This window comes from Pinus tabuliformis, chromosome 6, assembly GCF_031772625.1.
Source record: "Pinus tabuliformis cultivar Carrire ecotype Pingquan chromosome 6, CPIR1, whole genome shotgun sequence".
NCBI classification, from domain to species: Eukaryota; Viridiplantae; Streptophyta; class Pinopsida; order Pinales; family Pinaceae; genus Pinus; species Pinus tabuliformis.
Genome location: NC_142292.1, coordinates 2097463601 through 2097488776, shown reverse-complemented (window position 1 = coordinate 2097488776; position 25176 = coordinate 2097463601). Strand labels below are relative to the sequence as shown.

Sequence of the window (25176 nt, the reverse complement as noted above, 5' to 3'; positions counted from 1 at the left end):
TGATCTTCTGAAAAAAGGCCATGGTTAGTTGAACCACTGAAAAGAAACAATCAAGCCTGGTTGAAACACTGAAAAGAAACAATTAAGCTTTTCACTGCACATCAGATTTTCATATATGAATATGTTAGCGAAAAATATTGCTATTGCCCACGAGCTGTGAACTTCAAACAAAACAAGTATACAACAGAGTAGCAATAGAAAGTTGAACCCAAATTTTAAATCATCTGTCATAGCCTTATTGAAGAAAAATCGTTTACCTACACCAAGTAATATCTAATGGCCTTGGCATATTATAGCCCCCATTGCAGAAAACCTATGTTGCTAACACCCAAAGCTTTGTAGTAACCTTGGCTCCAGAAATGACTACGTCGCCCAATCATCACCCATTTCAAGAAAAAAAGTTATTACAAGCATTTGCAGCCAACTATATTTTCTGGTGCTGAAGTAAGAAGCAATAAACCAAAAACAAACTGTGTATTATCAGTAGTTGATCAAGAAAACTCTCATTGATGTTCACAAACCTTGGAATGAAATACCCCCCAAGTCCTTTGCTGTCAGGAACAGTTAGATGTCAATACTTCATATTCACACTCAACAATATTCTTCACGCTTGACAATAGGCACGAACAACCTCCACAATCGGAGCTCGACACATGGGGCACTTTCCTCTATTGTGAACCAATTCATTCGCACACTTCAAACAGGTACACATGTGACCACACCTGTAAAATAGTCACACATTCAACCAAATATTTCCTAAAACAAAGCACGTGCAATTGGGTATACCTTCACTATTTTGATCCACAAAATTAAAAACAGTAAAGGTAATTGCAACAGGTGGATGAAAACTCCTTACCTGTATAATAGGGAATCTATATGCTTTTCACAGCAAATACAACATATTCCCTTCCTGACAGTAACCCATCTTGAACCATCTATAGCTTCATCCAGTACACCTGCATTTTCTGAAAATAAAGCAGTCCGAATTTTAATCAGATCCACAAAACATGGTTCACGGCTTCAGGAATACTGTGTCAATTCTGAATACATGAAAACTTGAATTGATGTGAGAAACAACAATTTATTGACTACTTTTATTAAGACATTCTCCTGCGCTGAGCTCTAAAATGATAACAAATTGCAACGGTTTACTTCAAATTTGAAAAGAAAGAAAAAAATGGGCTTTGTGACAGCTTCTGAATCTACTTTAACGTGACTTAAGAATAAGAAAAAGATATACAAAATTAGTCCCTTTTGTTCATTAATATGGAATTGTTCTTCTCATTCCTAATCAGTAAATACAAGAGGAAGGTTGGCCGGAATTCGTATTTCTGGAACTTGCACTAAATAAGACCTGTAAGTTTCAATATCATTCATCAAAAATGGTAAAAATTCTCTTCCAAATAAAACCCTCGTCTACAGACATCATATTGTTGGCTTGTAGTACAAGTTTCCAAATAAAAGATAAAACATTCTCATTTTGTACAGTTAGTCAAAGGGGAGTATGGTCTTGTTACCAACCAAAAGTGTGTAACCCACTGGAGAAAATTTTTCTCCTCCCTGGACAGCCATCCAGCCATCAGCCCTGTATGTTCTCACTCTACACAGTTAGTCAAAGGGGAGTATAGTCCTGTTACCCACCAAAAATGCATAACCCCTTGGAGAAAAAAGCTCTCTTCCTTGGACAGCCATCCAGCCAGCAGCCCTGTATGATCAGGGCATAACATGATGCCAGGATCTTCCACTTCTTGCTCCAGTCAGACTTCTTTTTCCCCATCTAGCAATCCTTCTTGAAAGAAGGCAGGTACTTTAACCATTTTGCAATCATGTGTTTTCACTTAATGTTACAGGCATACTAATATGGATCAAGGCGTAGATGATTGACTGATCTTGGCTGTATTCATGTTACCTCATTTCACCTGGGAGGTTAGCATTTGACTCTACTCCAGTGGGACCTCCTCTGAGGCCTTAGGGATTTAGGAAGGGCACTACTGGAGGCACTGATTGAAGTAGTATGTCTATGGTTATTCCATACTTACCGCTTTCCCTCTTTCCCCTTATTCATCTCCATTCTTTGGGTTGGTGGTCATCGGTCAGTGGTCATTGGTCATTGGTCATTGGGATTGGCACCCTTACATCCTCAACCTTGAGTATGGGCCTGAAAAACTTCAACCTAAAGGTTGACGCATGGGCACTATTGGAGGTTACTAATTGAAGCAGCATGTCCATGGTTATTCCATACTCACCACTTTTCATCTTTCACCTTGTTCATTTCCATTTTTTGGGTTGGTGGTCATTGGTCATTGGGATTGGCACCCTAAAAATCCTCAACCTTGAGTATGGGCCCGAAAAACTTTGACCTGGAGGTTGATGCAGCTAAAAGAAAGATAAAAGCATAAGAAAACCACAACGAAAAAAAGGAAAAATGCAAAAGACAGCTACAACATTTGATTAGTGCATGGGCAAAGCCTAGCATGAGCTCTACCCCCCTCATTAGCCATCATATGACACTTCATCTACAAAAAAGAACTCTTGTAATGTCCCAACCCTGACGAGTGATAAACTGACTCATCTTTAAGGGGTAAAGGAATATCTCAAAAGCAAACTTGGGCTCCTAGGCTATGCACCCAAATCAAAGCAAATCATAAAGGAGTAAAAGGCACACTAGAGGGGTGGACAATGCAAGCCAAGGAAAGAGGTAACTCATGCCTACACAATCACTCCCTCCTTACGTCTATATATTAAGGATGTTGGACCTCCATTAGCCAGTCACATGGCTATGGCACCTTTCCCTTAAGTCATTCTCATTTGGCAAGCAACCACCATTTTCACACACAATTATGGATTGATGGGCTAACTTGGGAAATGTCACTTCCTCTTGGGGGCTGGAAACACCTGATAGGTTATCCACCTAACCATCCCTAACATAAGGAGGTAAACCTATTTACGAGACTTAGTCTAGTTAGACATTTGAAGGCAAGCTTTGTGTGAAGTGCTTTTGTGCCCTTGACATTAGCTACAGTCCACTATGGTGCATTTATGGTTATTATCCCTAATTATTGGTGATTTCACTTGATTTTGAAAAAGGTTTTGTCAGGTGGTGTCATCACAGCAACAAAGGCCTCTGGAGACATGATTATCACTCTATTCAACAACATTCTAGAGGTCGTTTTACACATTCCAAAGAACATATATGACCTTGTTGATGTAGTGTTGCCTACCCCGAGCAAACCAATGGGTTATATGCTAGTTCCACATGGTACTTGCACTATGAAGTACCTCGGGATGCTGAAACATTGAGCCTATGAAGCTTGGTGTTAGATTTATAGACAATGTGCCCACATAAACCAGGATGTCCCCAAGCTAGCCTTGACACTGTTTGATGGGTGTTGTTTGTTCCAAAGCCCGGATGATGATGGTTATCCTCAGGATGACAAAGGAGGGCTTGCACATCAAAATTTGATGATGATGATTATCCTCGAGATCACCCCTATTTCCCCTTGAGAGGGTGACGTAGGGAACTTTGGTGGTGATGTCTTGGTTTGGAGGCACTTTGAAGGCATGTACATGGACTTAGAGATACTTTTTATAGTATGGAGCACTCATTAGCCTATTCATCACTTTCTTGTGGTATTTTGAGCTCCTTTGGAGGGTGACATCATAGAGGTTGCCTTTTTAATTTTTGGCATTATTTGTTATGTTTTTAAGCTATGAGGTTGCCTTGTAACCTCACCCTTGTTGAACACTCAAAGAAAACTTGTAATTAGGGCTTTTACTTGCTTTACTGTAAGATTGAGGGTGCTAAATCTCATATAAATAAAGGCTCCCCCTCATTTCATTTCATCATCACATATTTGTCCCTTTTCTCTACAAAAGAGTGTGAGATAGTCTCTTTTTCGCTACTTGGGAAAGATGTGACTTTTCTATGGTGTAATTTTTTGTGGAGATCGTATCTTGCATGGAGATGTTTTTCTGGGATTGAAAGACGTGCTTCCTTGGAAAATTTTGTAAGTTTCATGCTTCATCTTTGATATTTTGCATGTTGGGTGTGTGAAGTAGGGTTTATATTTATGCCATGATAAATTTCTAAATTTATGTTGAAATCTTGCTCCATTAGTGCTTGCAAAATTGTTCTCTTTGAAGCCTATAAGGAAACTTTGAATCTGAATTCCTTATATTTAATTTCTCCCCACACATGGAAAATAGTTAGGGTTTTAAAAGTGGATACTCTAGTCATCTCACCTTACTCCATCAAAACCCCGTCATAAAATTTTAGCCCTAGAAGATTCCATTAAGCCCATTTAGGATTAGGAACTAATCATTATTGTGTTGATCATCTATTAATTTCATTAAATTTCTTCTTCTAAACATCTAGGATTAGCCACTAGGAATTTTGGGGTAAAATTTTGTATAAAAGTGCATGCGTTGGATGTTTGTGGCTAATAATTTAGGAATCACATCAATAAATCACATAAAAGAAAAACCTAGCATTGTGCATGGTTAATTCCTCCTTATTAGGGCTAACATCATCCTTGTTTGTTGTTTATGCATGTTTTTCAGCCCTAATTTCCCATTAAGTGATCCTAACCCTAGGTGTTTATTGGAAGGTCTTGTTCCCTTTTTGTTGAATACCGTTGGCATGCCTTTTCTTGGCTATCAGATGACATTGTAGACCCTATCAATGCAAATCAACAAAAACCTAACTTATAACAACCACCCTTTTGGTATAGAATATTGGCATAGAATATCTAGGCCTTTCTAGTTTATGTCAATATATATTCAATTTATTTGACCTAATACCATTAAAGAGCAAGAGAAAGGTTGTTGAGGTGATAGTGGAAACCCTTTCTCTTGTTGCCATAAGGTCTGGTTCCACTTAGTGGTACTTTGCACAAGGCTTGCTAGATTTTGCGGAAACAAGTCCCAAGAGATAGCTCAATTGGTTAAACGATCCACCCAAGGCATGTTTCCAATAGGAAGGCCTTAGGTCATATGTTTAGATCCAATTGTCCCATGGAGTTACTGGCCACTATTGTCTCTAGCAATTAAGTTGCCCTCCATTTTGATATTCTAGGAAAAAGGTTTTGTTTTGTAATTTGTATTTAATTCTACAAGGATAGTCTACAATCTCATTGGTCAAATTTACTATTTTCAAGAACAGTAGGTTGATCGAGCCAAGCCTAGGGACTTGTTTGTGGCCCAAAAGGGAATACATATATTTCTTGTGATGGGGATTTACATATAGCCTTGAGCATTCATGTTAACCCCATATCTATTAGTGCTAAGATTTTATTACAAATTTCATCTATAATGCACTATAGAGTACACTTGGCTTTGACTAGGTGTAATTAAGACATGAGTGTTTCTTAATTCAGCGTTATTCGCCAAAGATATGGGCATCCAGTGGCTTCAATATCTTGGAGATTTGGTCATTATCATCAGTGGTATGAACAATAATGTCACCGCCAATTCAATCATGTTCCATTGGAGATTTTCAATTGTTTCTCACGCCAAGGAAGATTTTGAGCATGTGAATTATTCACGGTACTTGAAATCATAGAAAAAAATAATAAAACACAGATTACCTTGCAAAGAACACAGTCGATCATAATGTGAGTCGTTTGTGCCATCCATGACTTGAATAACGGGACTTTTTTGCTATTACATGTCTCACTTATACTTCCTATTCTAGCTTAGCTTTCCTTTCTAATCCAGGAGAATATTGGTGGCCACTCGCCTATTCCACTTGGATCCCCAACACTGTTTCCTTTCAGTTTCCTATTTTCTAGCACAGTTTCCTATTTTGGTAGTTTTCTATTTGTGGTAGTTTTTCATGTCCTAAACTTCTGGAGCCATTTTGAGGCCCTAAACAGTGTTTTTTTTGGAAAGAGGCACATTTGCAGTGGAAAGTTGTTGCCATTGGATAGACCTTTCTAACAGGCTATCGTGTGTGCCAAACAGAGATCGTATGCCAAAGTTACAACCCCCGGAAGTTGACATTCCAACTAACCCCATTGGGGCCGATACCTTTTGGCGCTTCATCTCCTAGGGTTAAGGTTTTTGAATGTTTGGGGTTTCTCATTGTTTCTTCATGAGAAAAAGACCTCCAAACATCATTGTAACACAGTTTAGAAGGCATGTAGCCGTCACATCTCTTCTCAAAGATAAGATACCATTTCCCAAGCTGGTTTGTTTCCATTCTATAAACAGTTTTCAACATTTGCTATTTATCTATGAAATCAGATTCGTTGATTTTTTGCCAAATGTCTGAATCCTATCGAATCTGATTTTTGTGACACGATGTGTCCTAATGGGACACGATCGAAACCGGATCGTGTCTCGTTAGGACACATCATGTCACGAAAACCAGATTTGAATCCAGCAAAAAGGAACCCACACGCCAATAAAAGGGCGCATTTCTAATTTTCTTTACCATTTTGTTTCATTCCTTTTGCAAATAGTGAGTTGTGGATTTGCTATTAGAAGTTTGGAGCAAGGAGCCAAGGGTTTGGAGCGCTTTCAAGGAGATTCAAGCACCAAGGAAGTGCAATTTCCTCTCTATTTTTTTGCATTTGTATTACAGGAGTTTGTATATGCATTTCTTTTACAAATTTGTGAATGTTTTGTTTTTTTTTTTTTTACAATATTCATGGCTCAATCAAGGGCAGCAGGTAGGGGGCAAAGGAAGGGGAAGAATGTCCCCATTGGAGATGCCTCTCCTCCCCCAATATCATCAGAGTCTGCTGCAAGTAATGTTGAGGGAAGACTTCCTCCTAAAGGTAACATTTAGAAATATCCCTTGTGGAAATATGTCACAAGAGATGATGGGCCAAGCAACAAAAGGAAGGGAGGAGGCAATGTGCATTGGAGATGCAACTTTGCCACAGTACTTTCACAAGCACATATTTTCGTGTGAAAGGCCACTTGTTGGCTTTGCCATGTTGTGGAGTTGGAGCTTGTGCACAAGTTCCTTTACAAAAGAGGAAAGAAATGGAAAAAGAGTTCAGTGTTGGTATGGAAAATGTGGCTACAAAATCAAGAAAAACCAAGAATGATGACCCCCTTCCATTTTTCAGGAAAGGCACCACCAAATTTCCATTTGAGAGTTCTATTAGGGGACAAGCAGCAAAAATAAAGGCAATTTCACTTGGTCCAATGGACAAGATTTTTCAAAAAGAGAAACGGGAAGAGCTTGATCTCACCATTGCCTTTTTTTCTATCAAAACTTCATATCCTTCAATGTTGCACGCTCACCTCTATTTATTGAGATGTGCCAAGCTCTAACTCACGGGTCTCCATCATGGCATGTGCCCCCTAGTTCAGAGAAGCTTAGAACCACATTGTTGACAAAGGCAAAAAAAGAGGTGCAAAAAATGCTTGAGCCTATTAAAGCATCATGGCCAACATCTGGGGTTGACATTGTTTCTAATGGATGGACAAATCCAGCACAACACCCACTCATCAACTTCATGGTGTCTTCCTTGAATGGTCCAATTTCCTTGAAAGCAATGGATACACTTGGAGAATACAAGGATGCACAATTTAAAGGTGAGTTCTTTATTAAAGTTATTGAAGATGTAGGTGTTGATTGTTGTGTGCAAACCATTATAGATAATGCACTTGTTTGCAAGGTTGTTGGCATGATTGTGGAAGCTAAATATCCACAAGTGTTTTGGACACCTTGCATTGTCCATTCATTGAACTTAGCATTGAAATCCATTGCTTTTGATGTGCTTTGGATTGGTAACATTATTGAGGATGCACGACATATCCGTTACTTTGTGAAAAATCATACAAATTCCCTCACTATCTACAAGGAGTACAGCAATCTATCATTGTTGAAGATTGTTGATACACAGTTTGCCTCTTCATTCATCATGTTGAAGAGGTTAAGGGAGGTCAAGACCGCTCTTGGGGCCATGGTTATTTCTGAGTTTTGGTCTTTTTGAAGAAAGACAGATCAACTAGCCTCTAAAAGAGTGAAGGACACAGTGCTAAATGATTCTTGGTGGGAGAGGGTAGATCTAATTATTCAGATCATGGACCCTATCATTTCTTTGCTTCGATTTGCAGATACAGACAAACCCATCCTAGGAGAGGTTTATGAGGGATGGGATTCCATGATTGAGTTTGTGAGGAGCATTATTCTACAAAGTGAGTGCCCCGAGTATGAGACATCACCAGAGGCCTTCTGTGGTACTACATAGGATATTCTTGTCAGCAGATGGGACAAGAATTGCACACCTTTACATTGTTTGGCTCACGCATTCAACCCAAAATACTACAGCCATGAGTGGCTGAATGGTGGACCTTCCCGCAAATTCCCTCCTCACATGGACGGTGAAATCTCACAGGGGAGGAAAGATGCATTCAGGGAGGTTTTTCGGGATAGAGCATTGCTTGATGAGGTGGAGGATGCCTTTACAGAGTTTTCCATTAGCATTGGTCGATTTGTAGGATATGATGTGATTAGAGACAGGGGGTCTAAGAAGCCCTATTCTTGGTGGGCAAATCATGGGGCAATGAGCCCTCCTCTTTAGCAGTTAGCCATGAGGCTCCTCTCTCAAGTGACTTCATCCTCTTGTTGCGAGAGGAATTGGAGCACATATGGGAATTTGTATAGTGTTAAGAAGAGCAAGCTTCGCAGTCCAGGGCAGAGACAATGGTGTAAGTGCACACCAACCTTCGTCTTATTTATAGGAAGAGGGAATGTAGGTTTTAACCCCGTACAGAAATTACCTATATACGAATTCTAAAACACAAAAAAAAACAATGCGAGAGCATAACACATAAAACACATATACATAGAGATTTTCCCCTGGATCCCAAAACCGGAACTACCAGCTTGATTTTTCATTATGTTCCTTTCAATGTTACAATACATATTTATATATGCCAAAGCATCCAATACCATGGACCAAAAAACCATCGTGTCCAAAACCATGGACCGAAAACCATCGCGTCCAAAACCATGTGCGAAAAAACATGCACAAAACCATAGGTAGGTCCGCCCTTTTGTAGTCCCTTTTGTAGTGCCCTTCCTTTCCGCATTTCCAGCAAACCACCTTTACAGGTTTTCCTGCAAATTTAGATCTCCCTCTAAATTTATATCTCCCACTAGATGACTTATTTTTGTTTTTGTTTTGGGACCGTCCTCGTACAAACAAGGCATCACCATTCTGGCTCTCCATATTTTTCCGTCTCATCTCCTCCGTCAGCAAGGATGAGACTATTTCATCAAACTGCAAGGCAGTTGCATTGCTACCTATTGCAATAACCAGACTATCCCACGAATTTGGTAGAGAACACAACAAACTAATGCACTTATCTTCATTTGAAATTTTGATATCAACAAACGATAACTGACTTACCACAGTATTAAACGCATTCAGATGCTCTGTCACTCAGTCTCCATCTTTCATCCTTAGGTTCTACAGTTTTTTCTGTAGGAACAGTTTATTCACCAGAGACTTAGATTGGTACAAAGTCCCTAACTTGTCCCACAAAGCCTTCGTCATAGCTTCCCCTGATACATTCAACAATACTAAATCTGAGACACACAATCGTATTGTGCTCTTTGCCTTCTGATCCAACTTCTTCCATTCTTCATCAGACACTCCCGTTGATTTAGTACCTGGATCTACTGCGATCCACTGATTTTTATCCACCAACAAATCCTCCATCTTGAGTTTCCACAACTCAAAACTCTGACCATTAAATTTCTCGATCTCTATCTTTCCACTGCTCGCCATCTTTTTTCACAACCAAAATCGATCCCGCAAATCTCCCACTAAACAGGGTCTACCACAGGCCCAAGCGAAACCCCTCAGCAACAAAGGCGTCCACTTGAAGCCAAAACAGCTCTGATACCAAATGTAGGTTTTAACCCCGTACAAAAATTACCTACATATGAATTCTAAAACACAGAAAATAAACAATGCAAGAGCATAACACATAAAACACATATACACAGAGATTTTCCCCTGGATCCCAAAACCGGGACTACCAGCTTGATTTTTCATTATGTTCCTTGCAATGTTACAATACATATTTATACATGCCAAAACATCCAATACCATGGACCAAAAAACCATCGCGTCCAAAACCATGTGCGAAAAGTCATGCACAAAACCATAGGTAGGTCCGCCCAACCTAATATAGGGTCAAAAAACAAAATTTCCCGGGGCGCTGCCCCCGACCCCATAGAGTGGGGTTACCTGCACCCTTCAAACCCCTTGTAACTCCCCCTGCTACGCAATCGATGCAACGAAGGGGGGCTTCGCCCCCTTTCTAACCCCCCAATTAACTATGTGGGCTAGTTGTGGAAAGAATATAACACAACCCAACATGGAAGAGTGGTTTAAGGGAAAGACAAAGATGTGGGATGTCTTTCCTGATGATATGGGTCTGGACAACAGTGTTGAGTTGGCATTGGCCAACATGGATCTCAATGATCCAATGCTAGAGCTTGTTAGATTTGATGACGTTGATATTGTAGAGGAGTCATCCTCCACACCAGCAGATGTAGAGGCGACTATGTGTAAAAATTTCTGTTTTCCCTCCCCGGTTTTCAGTTTCTCCTTATTTCTCCCATGTAGTTAAATGCCCATTCCCATAACCATACATTTAACAGACTGAAAAAAATAAATATTGCTGAAAACACAAATTCTGGAAATTTTTCAGAATGCTGGAAATTGCAGAATTAAAAACAGCCATTAAAACACATTAAAACACTGATATTTTTGGTCAACTTGACCCTGGAAAAACCCCCTACAACTCTTGGGGAAAACCAGTTTGAGAGCTCTTCTTTATTTCTGAAAATTGTCTTTTTACAATGAGAATTATTCAGCAAAAAATCAGCAAGCAAATTTACAACTTATCTCCTTTCCCGTGCCTCACAGCAATCTGGAAATTACAGCAAACATGACAGCAATAAATGCTGTACGACCTCCGTTTTGTGTGCAGAAAAATCAGCAAACTGCTCCTCGATTTTTGTGCAAAAATCTGCCTTTCACTATGTGCTGAATCAGCTGTACAAATCTGCTCAACTGTTGCCTTGGAATGTGTGCCAAGCTGCTGTCTCCTTCTCCTTCCTGCTCAGAAATCTCTCTTGCTCTCTTGCTCTCCTTCTCCCAATCTGCTCATGAAAGAATGAATGAGCTTTTCCTCCTTTTCCTCCTTTAATATAACTCCAAGTGACTTTTGGGTGATCTCTAAATCCAATGGCTGAAATAGATTTAGATCAATGGTTGAGATTAAATGCTCATTTAAATCTCACTTTCTATTTTTTAATTCACCCCACTTTAATAAAGACCCACTTAGTCATAGGGGAGGAGGAGGATGCGGAAGAGAGCAGTGGTGACCATGATGATGAGGACAGTAATGCTAATTCTGATGATGACTATGAGGATTGATGACTCATGAGTCATGGGCTACCTACTGCCTTGAGGCTTGTATACCTGTAGTTGTTTTGTATTTTCTATTTCTATTTGCCATTGGCATTGCACTACCTATGTAACACATTTAGATTTAATCACTTAATGAGAAAACTACAGTTGTCAGTGTCTTTATCTTACTATCTTGTCTTTCTCTTATTGGATCATTGATGAATTGGATATGTATTATGATTTATCATTTATGAATTTACAATTTATGATTCATTGATTTATCATTTATGTGACATGTATTTGAATGTTGTATATACTATGCATGCTATAATGTTACTAACTTTCTAAACAGTAAAACTTACATCTAGATGAAGATCTATGTTTGAAATCAATGAATTTGTATCATTAATGAGAATTTGTGTAAGAAATATCTGAATCCGACACTCGAATCCCCGTATCCTACGAATCCCGAAACCCCGTGTTAGGTTACTTAGCTATTTATTAGTTGAAGTTATGTTTCGTTGTATCTCTGTGATTTTATTTAATTTTGTATTTCATTTTGTTCCTTCATAACTTTGGATCAGTGGTATCAAAGTGGTTTGCTCTTTCTTTGTTTTTCTATGCATGTCCCCAACGAGGTCGAGGTCTAAAGAGTTGGGACTTGAACTGGTTGAGCCCTTGCAAGACCGACCTCGCCGACTGTTACGACCTCCCATGGCGGAAGAAAAGAAAGACGAGGGAGCGAGAGATCATTTCAAATTGTTACTCGAAGAAGCCCTCGAGCGACAAAGGAACGAGATAATAGATATTTTTTCCTAAATCCTTTGGCAAATACCAATCAGCGAAGCATCTTCATCCAACAGTCACTTCAGAGGCGTCAACCCCTTTAAAATACAAGTTAACTTTGACATTCCTATATTTGAAGGCCAAATAGACGTCGATGCTCTAGATAGATGGTTAAATCTGCTAGAAGGATATTTTCGGTCCATAATTTTTCCGATAGGGAAAATATTACTTTTTCACTCCTCAAGGCCGCCCTACATGTCAAAGATTGGTGGGAGACTTACTATGAGCAAAGGGATGAGGAGGAATCCTCCCTATTTTCAGTTGCACCCTCTTGGGATTCTTTTTGATATGTCGTCAAGGAACAATATTACCCTATTAGAAGCAATGAAGATAAGTACATAAAATGGACCACACTACGGCAGGAAAGGGACCAAGAAGTGTCAAAGTTCACAAATATTTTTCATACCCTACGCATGAAGCTAGGTATCAAGGACTCTGAGCGACATCTGTAACTCAAGTACCGTGGTTGTCTGCACAAATACATCCAAGCAAAAATGGAATTCCTGGACATCTCCTCGCTTGGCATAGCATACCGATATGTTGTCGAGATCGAGCAGAAATTTAAATAGAAGAAGTGAGACTTTGGATCTACGAATCCAAGGCAAGGCAAAGGCACCTCCAAACCGCAAAACAAAAGACAGAGCCAAGGTGGAACAACCCAGGACAACCCATCAAAGCCACAAGCAAAAAATAGAAATAGAAAGACAAAGAAAGACACAAGAAAGTGGTGTGAGTTCCACAAGAGCCCCACTCACAACACAAATTAGTGTCGCGCAAAGCAGTCATTGGTGGTCAAGCTAAAAGATTTAGAGTCAAATGCATGTTTCGACTCTGAGTCAGAAGTTGACAAGGGAATACAGATCATTGATGCAAAACCTAGTGCCACCGTTCCCACCACCAAGGTTAAGAAGATCGGGCCCAAATATCCAAAGGAGAGTGAGCGTCTCTTCCACTCACAGATGTGGGTGAAGGGTTCTTCGTTGCAGTTCATTGTTGATAGTGAGAGTCAAAAGAACCTCACCTCAGCAGAGATTGTTAAGCGGTTGGGTCAGTTGACGCACACCTACAACCATACACCATCAGGTGGCTCCACCAAGGGCGAGATCTCTGCGTTAGCGAGCAATGTCGCCTTCCCTACAGCATCAAGCTTTTCACGGAAGAGGTACTATGTAATGTTGCTCCCCTTGAAGTTTGCGATGTTTTATTAGGCCAATCATACTTGTGGAAACGTCATGTTGTGTATGAATCCAGACCTCATACTGTTATTATTACTTTGGGCGAAAAAACTATACAAGATACTAGAGGTAGCCCCGCCTACCACCATTTCTTTGATCTCTGCTAAGCAATGAATAAGATCATCTCCCAAATCGGGAAATAAGACCACCTTCAAGTCTTTGAGTGGTTGGTCATGCCATTCGGGTTGACAAATCCCCCTGCAACTTTTATGACCTTTCACCAACTCGTTTGTGGTTGTATATCTAGATGACATCCTCATCTTCAACAAGAGTTGAGCAAAACACTTGCAACATATTCGGCAAGTCCTTCAAACCCTACGGAAGCACAAACTATGTGCCAACTTGGAGAAATTCTCCTTTGGCATGGCCCATGCCCAATATCTGAGCTACATAATTGATGAGCAAGATGTGCATGTGGATCCAACTAAGATCCAAGTCATTCGGGATTGGCCAGCCCCGACGACTCTAACAGAGTTTCGCAGCTTCTTGGGCCTTGCTAATTTCTATCAAAGATTTGTGTTGGGGTTCTCTCAAGTTACAAAGGGCAGAGTGAAAGCAATGTTCTTTTGGTCTAAGTCACAACAAAAGGCATTCGTTGAGCTGAAACACCACCTTTGCTCTGAACTAGTCCTCACATTGCCAAACCTGCAACAACCATTTATGATTGAGACAGATGCCTTCGACTATGCTATTGGTACAGTTCTCACCCGGCAAGGGCATCCAATGGCCTATCACAGTGAGACACTCTCTGATACTGTTCGGAAATACCCCACCTATGATAAGGCTTGCCAACAGTGGAAACATTACATTCTAGGGAAGGAGAAGATCATCCACACATATCACCCACCTCTTTAGTTTATGCAGACATAGGGAAAGTTGCAAAATGATTTCCATTAGGAATGGTCCACATATTTGCAACAATTCCATTTTAACATTAAATGCAAGAAGGGCAGAAAAAATAACATTGCAGATTGCCTTAGTCGAGCCCCAGTTGTGGCACTAATCACTGTTCTCAACTCTTGTGGGCACGAGACTTCTGGATGATTGCATCTATACAATAATGATCCAAAATTTTCCACGACATACCAGATGTTGATAGATGGCAAACAAGTTCTAGACTTCCACCTCGAGGACGCACTATTATGCTACCTGGGACCGTTTGTGTTCCTTCAAGCGAGCGTGCCAAGCTAATTTGGGAGGCACACTACAGTTGGATCGCAAGACACTTTGATGTGGAGAAGACGATGGCAGTATTGCGTAAGTATCTTTATTAGCCAAAACTCCAACAAGATATTGGAAAATATATTAGATCCTACACTGCTTGTGCCGTCGCCAAACCAACCATAAAGAAGCAAGCCCTACTCCTAACCAACCTTAGTAATAAATCTCCATGAACTATATGTTTGGCCTTCCTTCTACCAAGCATGGTAATGACTGTGTATTTGTGGTCGTTGATAGATTTTCTAAGATGGCCATATTGGTTGCATGCAAGAAGAGTATCATAGTCGAAGCCACTACCAAACTCTTCTTCGAACAAGTGTGGGAACATTTTGGGATACCGCAGACCATTATCAAATCGGGATAGCAAGTTCCTAAGCACATTTTGGTTAAGCCTCTGGTTGCTGTTAGACACCAAGCTCACCTAGTCAACTGCATTCCACCCCCAGACTGATGGTCAGACAGAGGTCATCAACAGGATGATAATGCACATACTACACATGTACAACTCTAAGCATTCACAAACATGGGATGAGAGTCTTCCCCACGTGCAACACATCTATAACAGAGGTCTCCATAGCTCGACTGGCCACAGCCCCTTTCAAGTGGGTCTGGGATTTCAACCATTGTATCCCATTGATGTTGCAATACCTCTTGCAACTACATTAGCAAAATCTGCACATATTCAATCCAAAGCTAATAAAGCCACCAAGTTTATTGAACGCATTCAGCACATCCACCAGTAGGTTCATTATATCCTGGATAAAGTCAATGACAAGCACAAACAACGTCATGGTTAGCATCGAGTGCCACATACCTTTCAAGTGGGCGACAAAGTTCGATTGCATTTGCAGAAGGAACGCCTTAGCGAGGCCCATCGATAGCTTCGACCACTCCAGTACGAGCCTTACACCATCACCAAGGTTGTGGGTGACAACGCTTTCGAGCTAATTATCCCCCTATTCGTTGACCTACACCCAATATTCAATGTGGATCACTTTCAACCATACTTTCCACCATTGTTGGACACATCAGACATTGTTGAGCAGCTAACACCAACAGAGCTCAACCCAGAGTGCATTGAACAAGCCACGACTGATCGGATCATGGAAACACAGATTAAGAACACTCACTAATAAAGGATCCAGTTGTATCAGGTTGTCAAAGTCGGCCAACTCTTACACCAAGAAAATTGGCTCACTAGGGACCAAGTTTAGCAATAGTTTCCCCACCTCATGGAGGCACTCAATGCAATGGGGACCATTGCTTCCTAAGGGGGGAGGATTGATCTAGGTGGATACTGGTGGCCACCTGCCTATTCCACTTGGACCCACAACATTATTTCCTTTCAGTTTCATAATTTCCAACACAATTTCCTATTTGTGCAGTTTTTTGGGTTTTGAACTTCCAGAGACGTTTTGAGGCCCTAAATGACATCTTTTGGGGAAACAGGCAATTTTTGAAAGTCGTTGTCCTCGAATAGACCTTTCTAGCAGGATATCATGCGCGCCAAACCGAGATCGTATGCCAAAGTTATGACCCCGGGAAGTTGACGTTCCAACTAACCCCATACCTTTTGGCACTTCATCTCCTAGGGTTAGGTTTTTGGATGTTTAAGGTTTTTTAATGTTTCTTCATGATAAAAAGGCCTCCAAGCCGCATTGTAACACAGTTCAGAAGGCATGTAGTCATTACATCTCATCTCAGAGATACGTTATCATCGCCCAAGCTAGTTTGTTTCCATTCTGCATGTAAACAGTTTTCAGCATTTGATATTTATTAATTGAAGTCATGTTTCATTGTATCTCTATGTTTTTTCGTTCCTTTATAATTCAAGATCACTTTCTACCTTACCACAACAAAACAAGGTCCTTAGTATCATTCAAACGAGGTCTTGATTCCAATCTAAATTATTTGCACCAAGGAGATCTAGGAAGAGGCACACAAGTAACATAGGTAACCTCTAACAAGAACAGGTGGAACTTAAATTTACATGTCAGCAACTTTGTAATAAGCAGGAGGCAGACGAGAAAGAAAGGGTCTCCCTCAAAGATGAAATCGTCTCACTCACCCGGAAGGTCTAGAAAAACAAGGAGCAAATTCCACTTGGACCCACAACATTATTTCCTTTCAGTTTCATAATTTCCAGCACAGTTTCCTACTTCGGCAGTTTTTCAAGTCTTGAACTTCCGGAGCCGTTTGCCCTAAATGGCATCTTTTAGGGAAACTGGCTATCTTTGAAAGTTGTTGTCCTCAGATAGAACTTTCTAACAAGATATTGTGCGCGCCAAACGGAGATCGTATGCCAAAGTTACGACCTCGGGAAGTTGACATTCCAACTAACCCCATCGAGGCCCATACCTTTTGGTGCTTCATCTCCTAGGGTTAGGTTTTTGGATGTTTAGGGTTTCTCAATGTTTCTTCATGATAATAAGGCCTCCAAGCCTCATTGTAACACAGTTTAGAAGGCATGTAGCCAACACATCTCAACTTAGAGAGAAGCTACCATCACCCAAGCTAGTTTGTTTCCATTCTGCATGTAAACAGTTTTCAACATTTGCTATTTATTAATTGAAGTCTTGTTTCATTGTACCTCTGTGTTTTTTCGTTCCTTCATAAGCCAAAATCACTTTCTACCTTACCACAACAAAACAAGGTCCTTAGTATCATTCAAAGAGGTCTTGATTCTGATCTAAATTATTTGCATAATGCTCCAAGGAGTTCTAGGAAAAGGCACACAAGTAACATAGGTAACCTCTGACAAGAACAAGTGGGACTTAAACTTACATGTTAACAACTTTGTAATAAGCAGGAGGGAAACGAGAAAGAAAGGGCCTCCCTCATAGATGAAATCATCTCACTCACCTGGAAGGCCCAAAAAAGCAAGGAGCAAATTGAGGAGCAAGAACAAAGAAAACATATGCCACATTGGAGGACTACCAAGATTATGAAATCTGACTCCAGTAATAGCTAAAATATAATCACTGAGAAGAAAGATAGAAGCCACAAAGAAGAAGTTACAAAGGAGCCCCAACAGTTGTAATGTTCCAAAATAGGAGAAACAGTGATATGCAAGCAAATAACAATTTTTCACCACAGAAATTTCAAAACAATTAGAATAGACCCATAATAATCGGAAATGTGGAAGCAATTGAGCCATTTTATCATAAACCAGTGCAAGAGTACAAAATATGGAAGGAATATGCAAAAGTACAAAATATGGAGCAAAGCCCAGGTGAAGCAATGACAATCCGGAGCTACACACAACTAACCAACTGTTGCACTGTGATGTCCCTAGTAATTATGCATTGTCTGTTGCAAAGATATGGCTAGAAACCCCTCCTCCATTGCTCAGAAAATTCTGCAAAATTATTTCTAGGCACCTTGGACAAAATCCACAAAAACCCAAAAATGGTTTGGCCTGATTTTGACCTTCCAAAATCGACCCCCAAAAGGCCCTACGTCCTCCAAAACTGCTGAAGCACACAGTGTGTCAAAACACCTGCAAAATCCTCCCCAAACACTTCAGAAAAGTAGCAATCACCTCCACAAATGCTTCCCTTATTTCTCCCGACAAGGAACAACTCCAAACGTTGTGTCTCCACTACCCAATCTCTCCCTTATGCACTGGCCCAGGAAGTGCGAAATTTCCACTGAATGAAAGCTCTCTCCTTCAACCCACAAACTCACCCAAATGGCAGCAAAACACCAGAGCTTCTCTCCCATAATTTCTCCTGAAAAAAGCTCCCCGGAAGAATGCAAAGGTCTCAACTTAGTTTCTCCTACTGTGTCCTCGAGCAATACGCACCACTTGGAGACACTGAATACAAATGCTGGAAACCACACTGAAAATCACCTCCGGAAAATTATGGATGAACCTCTCTAGGGTGGCACTCAAAGTCCCCCAAAGAAAGGGTGAGTTCTCTGCTTGGAAAACTCTTGCTAAACAACAAGTGACCCGGCTAAGCAGCTCAAGCAACTGAGAAGAAATTTGATATGCCAAAGATGATGAAATGAGGAGTGTTGCCTTCCTTTTATAGATTTTGTGGAGCCTTTTTCCCTCATTTGTGGGTCCCTCACTAAGCCTTCGATTTCCCTCTCATGCAATTCAACCCATTGGCTGAGGGAGTGTGTATTTCCTGGTGTGGTGGCCCCCACATGCTACTAACAAACTAAAATAACTTACTTCTAACCCCTAAGTCTTCTAAATAAAATCGAATGGGCCCCATCTCCTCCAAAATTGGGCCCAAAATGTTCCAAAATAATTTAGGAAATGACATTACAGCAGCAGTCAAACCTGAGTCAGTCCCATAATAGCAGTAATCATTCCCCTGACAAGTGTTGGTACTGAATCCTCCACGGATTCAATGTTTAATACAGATCTTCATATCAATTTTTTGGACCATTTTTAGTCTATGCTCTTTAGGCCCTAGGCCCTAGAGAAATATCGGACAGGTTTAAAGAACACCCGTTTTTGAGAAACAAAACATATCTGTCATGATTGGTTGCAAGAAGAACTTTAAACTTGAAGTTTGACACAAAGGAGAAAGATAGAAGCCACCAAGAAGATAACAAAGGAGTGCAGCAGCAGTCAAGACCCAAAAATAAGTCAGCCCCATAATTGCACTAACCCTTCCCAGTGAGAATGGCATTGCATCCTCCATGGATCCGTTTTTTTAGTACTGAACAGAAAAAAGAATGGACCCGGAGAGGCCCAAGGATGATCTATTTTTTCTTCTTCTTTTGGTCTCTATATTCTGGTAGCCTAGGCGCCAGTAAGCCACTAGGAAGAAGATACAAAGAAGCCAGCAGCAATCAAAACTAAGTCAACGCCATAGTTGGTTAATCCTCCCCGCTGACAACAATTGGCATTGGACGCTCCACAGATCCGTTTATCAGTGCAGATCCTCATAGAAAAAGTGGATCTATATAGACCCAGGATGGTTGTTCCTCTTTTTGGTCTATTCTTTAGTAGGCTATACGTTAGGCCCTAAAGAAATATTGGGCAGGTTTTAAGAATTATTTTTTGAGAAACGAAACTGTCAGGATAGTTTTCAAGGACTTTGAACATGGAAGTTTGACATCTTGTTAGTTGAATTATATTTGCTTTATGTATGAAAATGAACATAAAACTTAAATACACTGGGCCTTGGCACCTGTTTAGATTCCTATGCCTAGATTTCTACATATCAGAACTTTGATACCTGTTTCTTGTCATATTTTGTATTTCAGTGGTATCTAGACTCTTGAGACTTTGAGATTAGTTTAAAGTTTTATAACTTAATCATATCGTCTATTAATGTGAAATGAATCTATTCTAGTAATATAACAAAGAGAATAAACAGAGATAATGTTTGTCTAAATGGCAATAATACCGAGCAGCATAAACATTTAACTCTTGTATAAAAAGATAAACTGCACATTTTACAGTCCTATTCAAATCTCTGAATCCGGTTGTATGTTAAAACAAATTAGTTGAATGTTAACAATCATCAGGAAGGCAGCAACATGTATGGCAACAACATGTACTTATATGGTAAATATAACAAACAAAAAGGCATTTGTCAATTGGGTTGATTATTATCTTCCCCACCAAAGTTCAATTCTTACGGATGACGTGTTAAGGTCATATTGAGTATATTGTTGTAATGGCTTCAAGCTTTCTTGTTGTACAACCTTGAGCCCTGAAGAATATCTTACCCTTGCTTATGGGCTAACAAGTGGGGTGCTTTGTTAGATAGATAAATTATTTAAATAAAAATTTAAAAAAGAACAAAAGCAAATTAAAATAATGAAAAAATAAAAACTTGTATATAAAGTTTAAACTACATATATTTCATAGGAACTAATCATAACCATCCTAGATCCATCTTAACTCCGAATCTATCCAGCACCAAGAGACATCAAATCTCTCGAGGAGCAGACCTCTTTTTTGAGTGTAAAACATGAGAGAGGTTTGCACCTTGAGGCATTTGATCCCTCTTGATGCTTGATAAATCCTTAGTTAAATAGATCTAGACTGATTACTTAATTTAAAATTATGAATAAGTAGAGTGTGAAACCTATCCTATATCATTCTAAGAGGAATAATCGAATTGAAAATTTTTGTACATCTTAATGCATCAATTAGTTAGGAATTTTGTAAACTATCATATAACCTTATTTTCTACATTTGGAGTGATAAACAAATTTGAATGTAAACCTGGTCTTTTTGCACTTACCTATGTGTTATTTTAGAATTCTTTAAACATATTTAGTAAGATGAATTTAAATCATTTTGCGCTTACCTCTGTGTTATTTTAGAATTCTTTAAACATGTTTAGTAAGATGAATTTAAATCAACTTCATGTACATAACACCATGAGTATCCATCAAAATGCAACTTGAGTTTGGAAAGTAACGTAAAACTGATATATGACCTACGATATGAGATTTGGTGATTCAGGTGGATGCAATGCAGACGTAACTCTTGATTGTTCAAGTGCAATTAATGAACAGTCATTTAGCCACTGCAAGTGCCATGCAGCAGCAGCAACAACAACAAAGTGGGAATGCTTCAGCAGGCCAGCGTGTCTGTCTTTACAAATAATCCATCAGGCAGCATGAGCGTGAGCCTTCCCAGTAGTTCGTTGAGCATCGGTCCTTACGGGAATGCACTACGAAGTTGAATTGCCTCCAACGATATGTCAACTACCCAAACTATGAATTAAATAAATACAAAATATAGGAAATAACTCAACACAAATTCCTTGTTACTGATAATTTTCCTGAAATCGTTAAGATGTTTAGAAGTCCTTTTAGATCATCATCCACGAAGAGAAAATTTGACTTTATATTACATTCATTGCATTTTGAGATAATGAGAAGTAAATTGAAATATTAATATGCAATATTTGTGATTGTGATTCTTTGAAGAGGTGTGAGCTGATATTTAATATTTCAAATTTTGATAATTTCATTTTTATTCATTAATAATTATGATTATTATTTTTGAGCCAATGTAATATAACATAACATTACATGACTTTACAACATCTCCCCCATATTGAGCTGTAGAGCACCTCTTGGCACAATAAAATCCAAACACTAAAATCTTACTGCCATAAAAGACTTACCCTCTCCTCCATTTGAGCGATTTAGAGCAGCAGAAACCTCTTGCCTCACAGATCGTTGCAACTCTAGCTGCATTTCCATGCAAGTTTCCAGCATGCGCTGCATGTCACTCATTCCTTGTTGGAGCCCTGCCATATCATTTCTCAACTCATTTATAGCTTCCCACTCCTGCACCAGAAATTTTAGAGACTAACATTAATAATAAAGTATGCATCGATGCTCACAAATGATAAGATTAAGAAGAAAGATGCCTAAAGCCCTGTGTGCTTCAATCTAAAAGCCACAGGACAAAATATTTGTAATCTTTTTCATGTTCATTATTTTTATGTTGAGAACAAATTTTCTATGTAAAACATATTTTAACCAACTGTATCTTATAATTTAGGCTAAGAGATATATATCAGAACTAACTTACAAGTTCAGGGTGCTGTAATGCACGTGACCGTAATGGTCTTTGCATCTCCCGCTGCCAAAGTTGAAGTGGTGGGGGCGGTGGTGGTGTAGGGGGTGGTATTATAAATTGAGGCCTGTCTGTAATGTTAATTGGACCTTCAGTCTGTCCCACATCATCTCGTTCATCTGGGTGCTGCTCCTGCATATCCCAAGCTACAGGGGGGTGTCCTCGGTTTTGTATATATGACAAAATTAGCTGATCCATCCTTTCCCTAAACTCACTCGCTAAAATAGTTGATACACTTCGCCTGCACACAAACCAACAATATATAATTATCTTCGTATTCAATAGTGTCCACTTCTGTGTTTTTTTATCTTCCCATTCAACAAATCAATGGGCCTAAAAACATAAAATGCACCATTACAAACCTGCTAAGAAGTTCCCTGATTTCCATGTTGTATTCAGTTGCATCCTCTAGACTTTGAAAATCACTGATTCTGGGCACAGTAGGAAGATTTTGCCATGTATTTGATACTCCAGCTGAGTGATCTTGCCAGTCTCTGACTAATTCCTGTGAAGAACTTTCTTGCCAATCAATGTCCTGTGAAGGACCTCCTTGCCACTCCCCACTTGCATGTTGTGAAGCATCATCCCTTTCCCACTCCCTTTCTATGTCAGAGCCACTTCCTTGCCAGTGAATATCCACCCCTTGCAAAATATCATTCCAGTCTATCTGTACTCCTTCAGTGTGACCGCTTTGCCAGTCTTGGTTGCCAACCTCTGTGATATTTTCCTGCCAGTCTTGGTGCCCAACCTCTATGATATTTTCTTGCCAGTCCAGTTCCCTGTCCGCTAATGTATTTTCTTGCAACTCCCTTTCTTCTCCCAGTGATACATTTGCTTGCAAACCCCCTTCATCCTGCATAACAACTTGCCCGTCCGTGCTTGCTACTAACGAGACATTTTCATTCAGAATTTCATCATTGCCCCTGATATCTCGTACCTGATCTCCTCTGCTTGCAACCATGTCACTTTCTTCTGTACCACTTTCAGACTCATTCTGCATGGTTTCTGTTTCTCTAGAAACAATGGACTCCTGAATTTCAGTCCCAGACAAGTTTCCAGAGTCATTGGAATGGTTTACAAGTTGAGCCCCAGTAGAACTGTCTAAATTGAGTCGGAAACCTTCCCTGATGCTCAAGCAATTATATTTATGAGATCATGCCAGAATGTGTATATAGCATTCCAATATAGACAACAAACAAAATGCAAGTACTAAAACACACTGCCTATGCCAACGTTCACAATCTCAGTTTCATGAACAACTCAGCATGTCCATAGTGTTAGAGTTTGGCTTGAAGCTAATAAAGATACGGTTAAAACTTAAAACTTGGCAACAGAAATCATTCAGACAGGATTTTTCTTTTCCTTTTGGCATGTATATTTTGACATGGGCAACTTTTTCTATTTACACACAAGTTGGACTCACCAGGCAGTGGATAACCTCTGAGTAGTTTCAGGTCTGACTTGGAGCTGTCAAGTTTGACTTGCTGGAAAACTCAGCACTGACTTCACTGAGCTCAGCAGCCAATACTCGGGCTTAGGACTGGATTAACTCAGCTTAGAAACCAACCTAAGCAGATTTTGACTTAGGAGTACTCAGATTACTCTGACATTCATATCAAAATATTGATCTCAAATACATCATTTGTTTGAACTCGCATAATAGAGAAACCTGAACTTAGCTCAGGTAAATCCAACAACAATAAATTGTCTTAACTTTCAAGGGGGCAAATTTAGCTTGGCTTAACAACAACAGCAAATTGCAGAGGTACTAAAACACATTGCCTATTTCCGAATGTCATTGTATTAGAACAAAGTAACTCAGCTCAGACTAAGAAGACCAAATTCCCAATAGCAAAATTATAACCAGACATGTAGCATAATATTCCAAAAAGGAAATGGTAACATTATTCCTTACCGTAAACCAGATACAGTTCTGCGTTGTCTTAGCTGGCCCAACTCCCCTGCTGCTGTTGTGGAGGACCTCTGTTCTTCAATTATATCTCTACTTCGCAAGAATCTACCCCTAAGTAATGACTGCAAAGAAGAACAAATAGTGTCCTTAGTGATGCTGAAACATATCACTTGTCAGCGTTAACAAGTGTAGAAATTAAAAATGTCGGTTACTAAACAGAAATATTAAGACCCTTCTGAAAATAACAAAAAATATTCCTTCTTTCTGTTTCTCGCAGTCCATGTTTATGACAAAATCACTTAATCTGATATACTATTGAAACTTGAAAGCTTCAATAACTTGAGATTGATAGTTGATGCACTATCCTCTCGAGTATTCCGGTGTTAACAAAAGAGCTGCAACTGGTCCAGTTTCAAATGCATAAAATTGTAATGGGTGTGTTAACCCTACCAGAAGAAGAAAGATATTCAATAATACCAAAATATGAGAGCATGTTAGAATAAAAAGAAATACTTAAATTTCATCAAGAACAAGCAGATTCCAGAGAGCAAATTACACCGAAAAGAAATGGAATAGATAAAATGCCCGGATAAAAAGGCAAAAAAAGCGATAGGTAAAACAAAATCCCCAGTAATCTAGGTCTTAAAAGAACATTATAACACAAAGGTTAACTAAGATTACGAGATCTTCCTACAAAAAGCAACGTAATAATGCGTGGAATACGCAAAAGTATCATTACAATAATACTCAATGAAGCAGACAAACAGACGAAGAGAAAATGACTCCAGTACGGCAAACAAGCTCATTTTGAGCAGAAACGCAAGCTCATTAAAGATGTGCATATCCTAAAACTGCGGGGAGAAGTTCTTCAAAAATGGCAGTCACTCACTTACCATGTGCATCATTGTAACAGAGAAGAAAATATTAAAAAAAATATGATCCCATGTACATAACCCTAACTCAAATTACTAACCTTTATACGATTGCCATGTGAAAAGTCTGAAA

General features: G+C 39.5%; 1 protein-coding gene across 1 annotated transcript; it reads right to left on the bottom strand.

The window, feature by feature from the left end:
- Positions 1-202: 202 nt before the first annotated feature.
- On the bottom strand, positions 203-25076 carry LOC149267631 (uncharacterized). Its single transcript, XM_089412908.1, has 7 exons — positions 25065-25076; positions 24175-24293; positions 22622-23383; positions 22215-22500; positions 21802-21967; positions 857-965; positions 203-722 (listed from the first exon to the last, which is right to left on the bottom strand). The coding sequence occupies exons 1-7, from the start codon at positions 25074-25076 to the stop codon at positions 605-607; spliced, it is 1572 nt and encodes a 523-aa protein (XP_089269034.1). The 3' UTR covers positions 203-604.
- Positions 25077-25176: the final 100 nt, after the last annotated feature.

Coding starts and splice junctions, on each gene's coding strand:
- LOC149267631 (XM_089412908.1), bottom strand. Junction 23,384..24,174: donor AGAACTGTATCTGGTTTACG/GTAAGGAATAAT, acceptor CTTGAGCATCAG/GGAAGGTTTCCGACTCAATT. Junction 22,501..22,621: donor ATCAGGGAACTTCTTAGCAG/GTTTGTAATGGT, acceptor GTTTGTGTGCAG/GCGAAGTGTATCAACTATTT.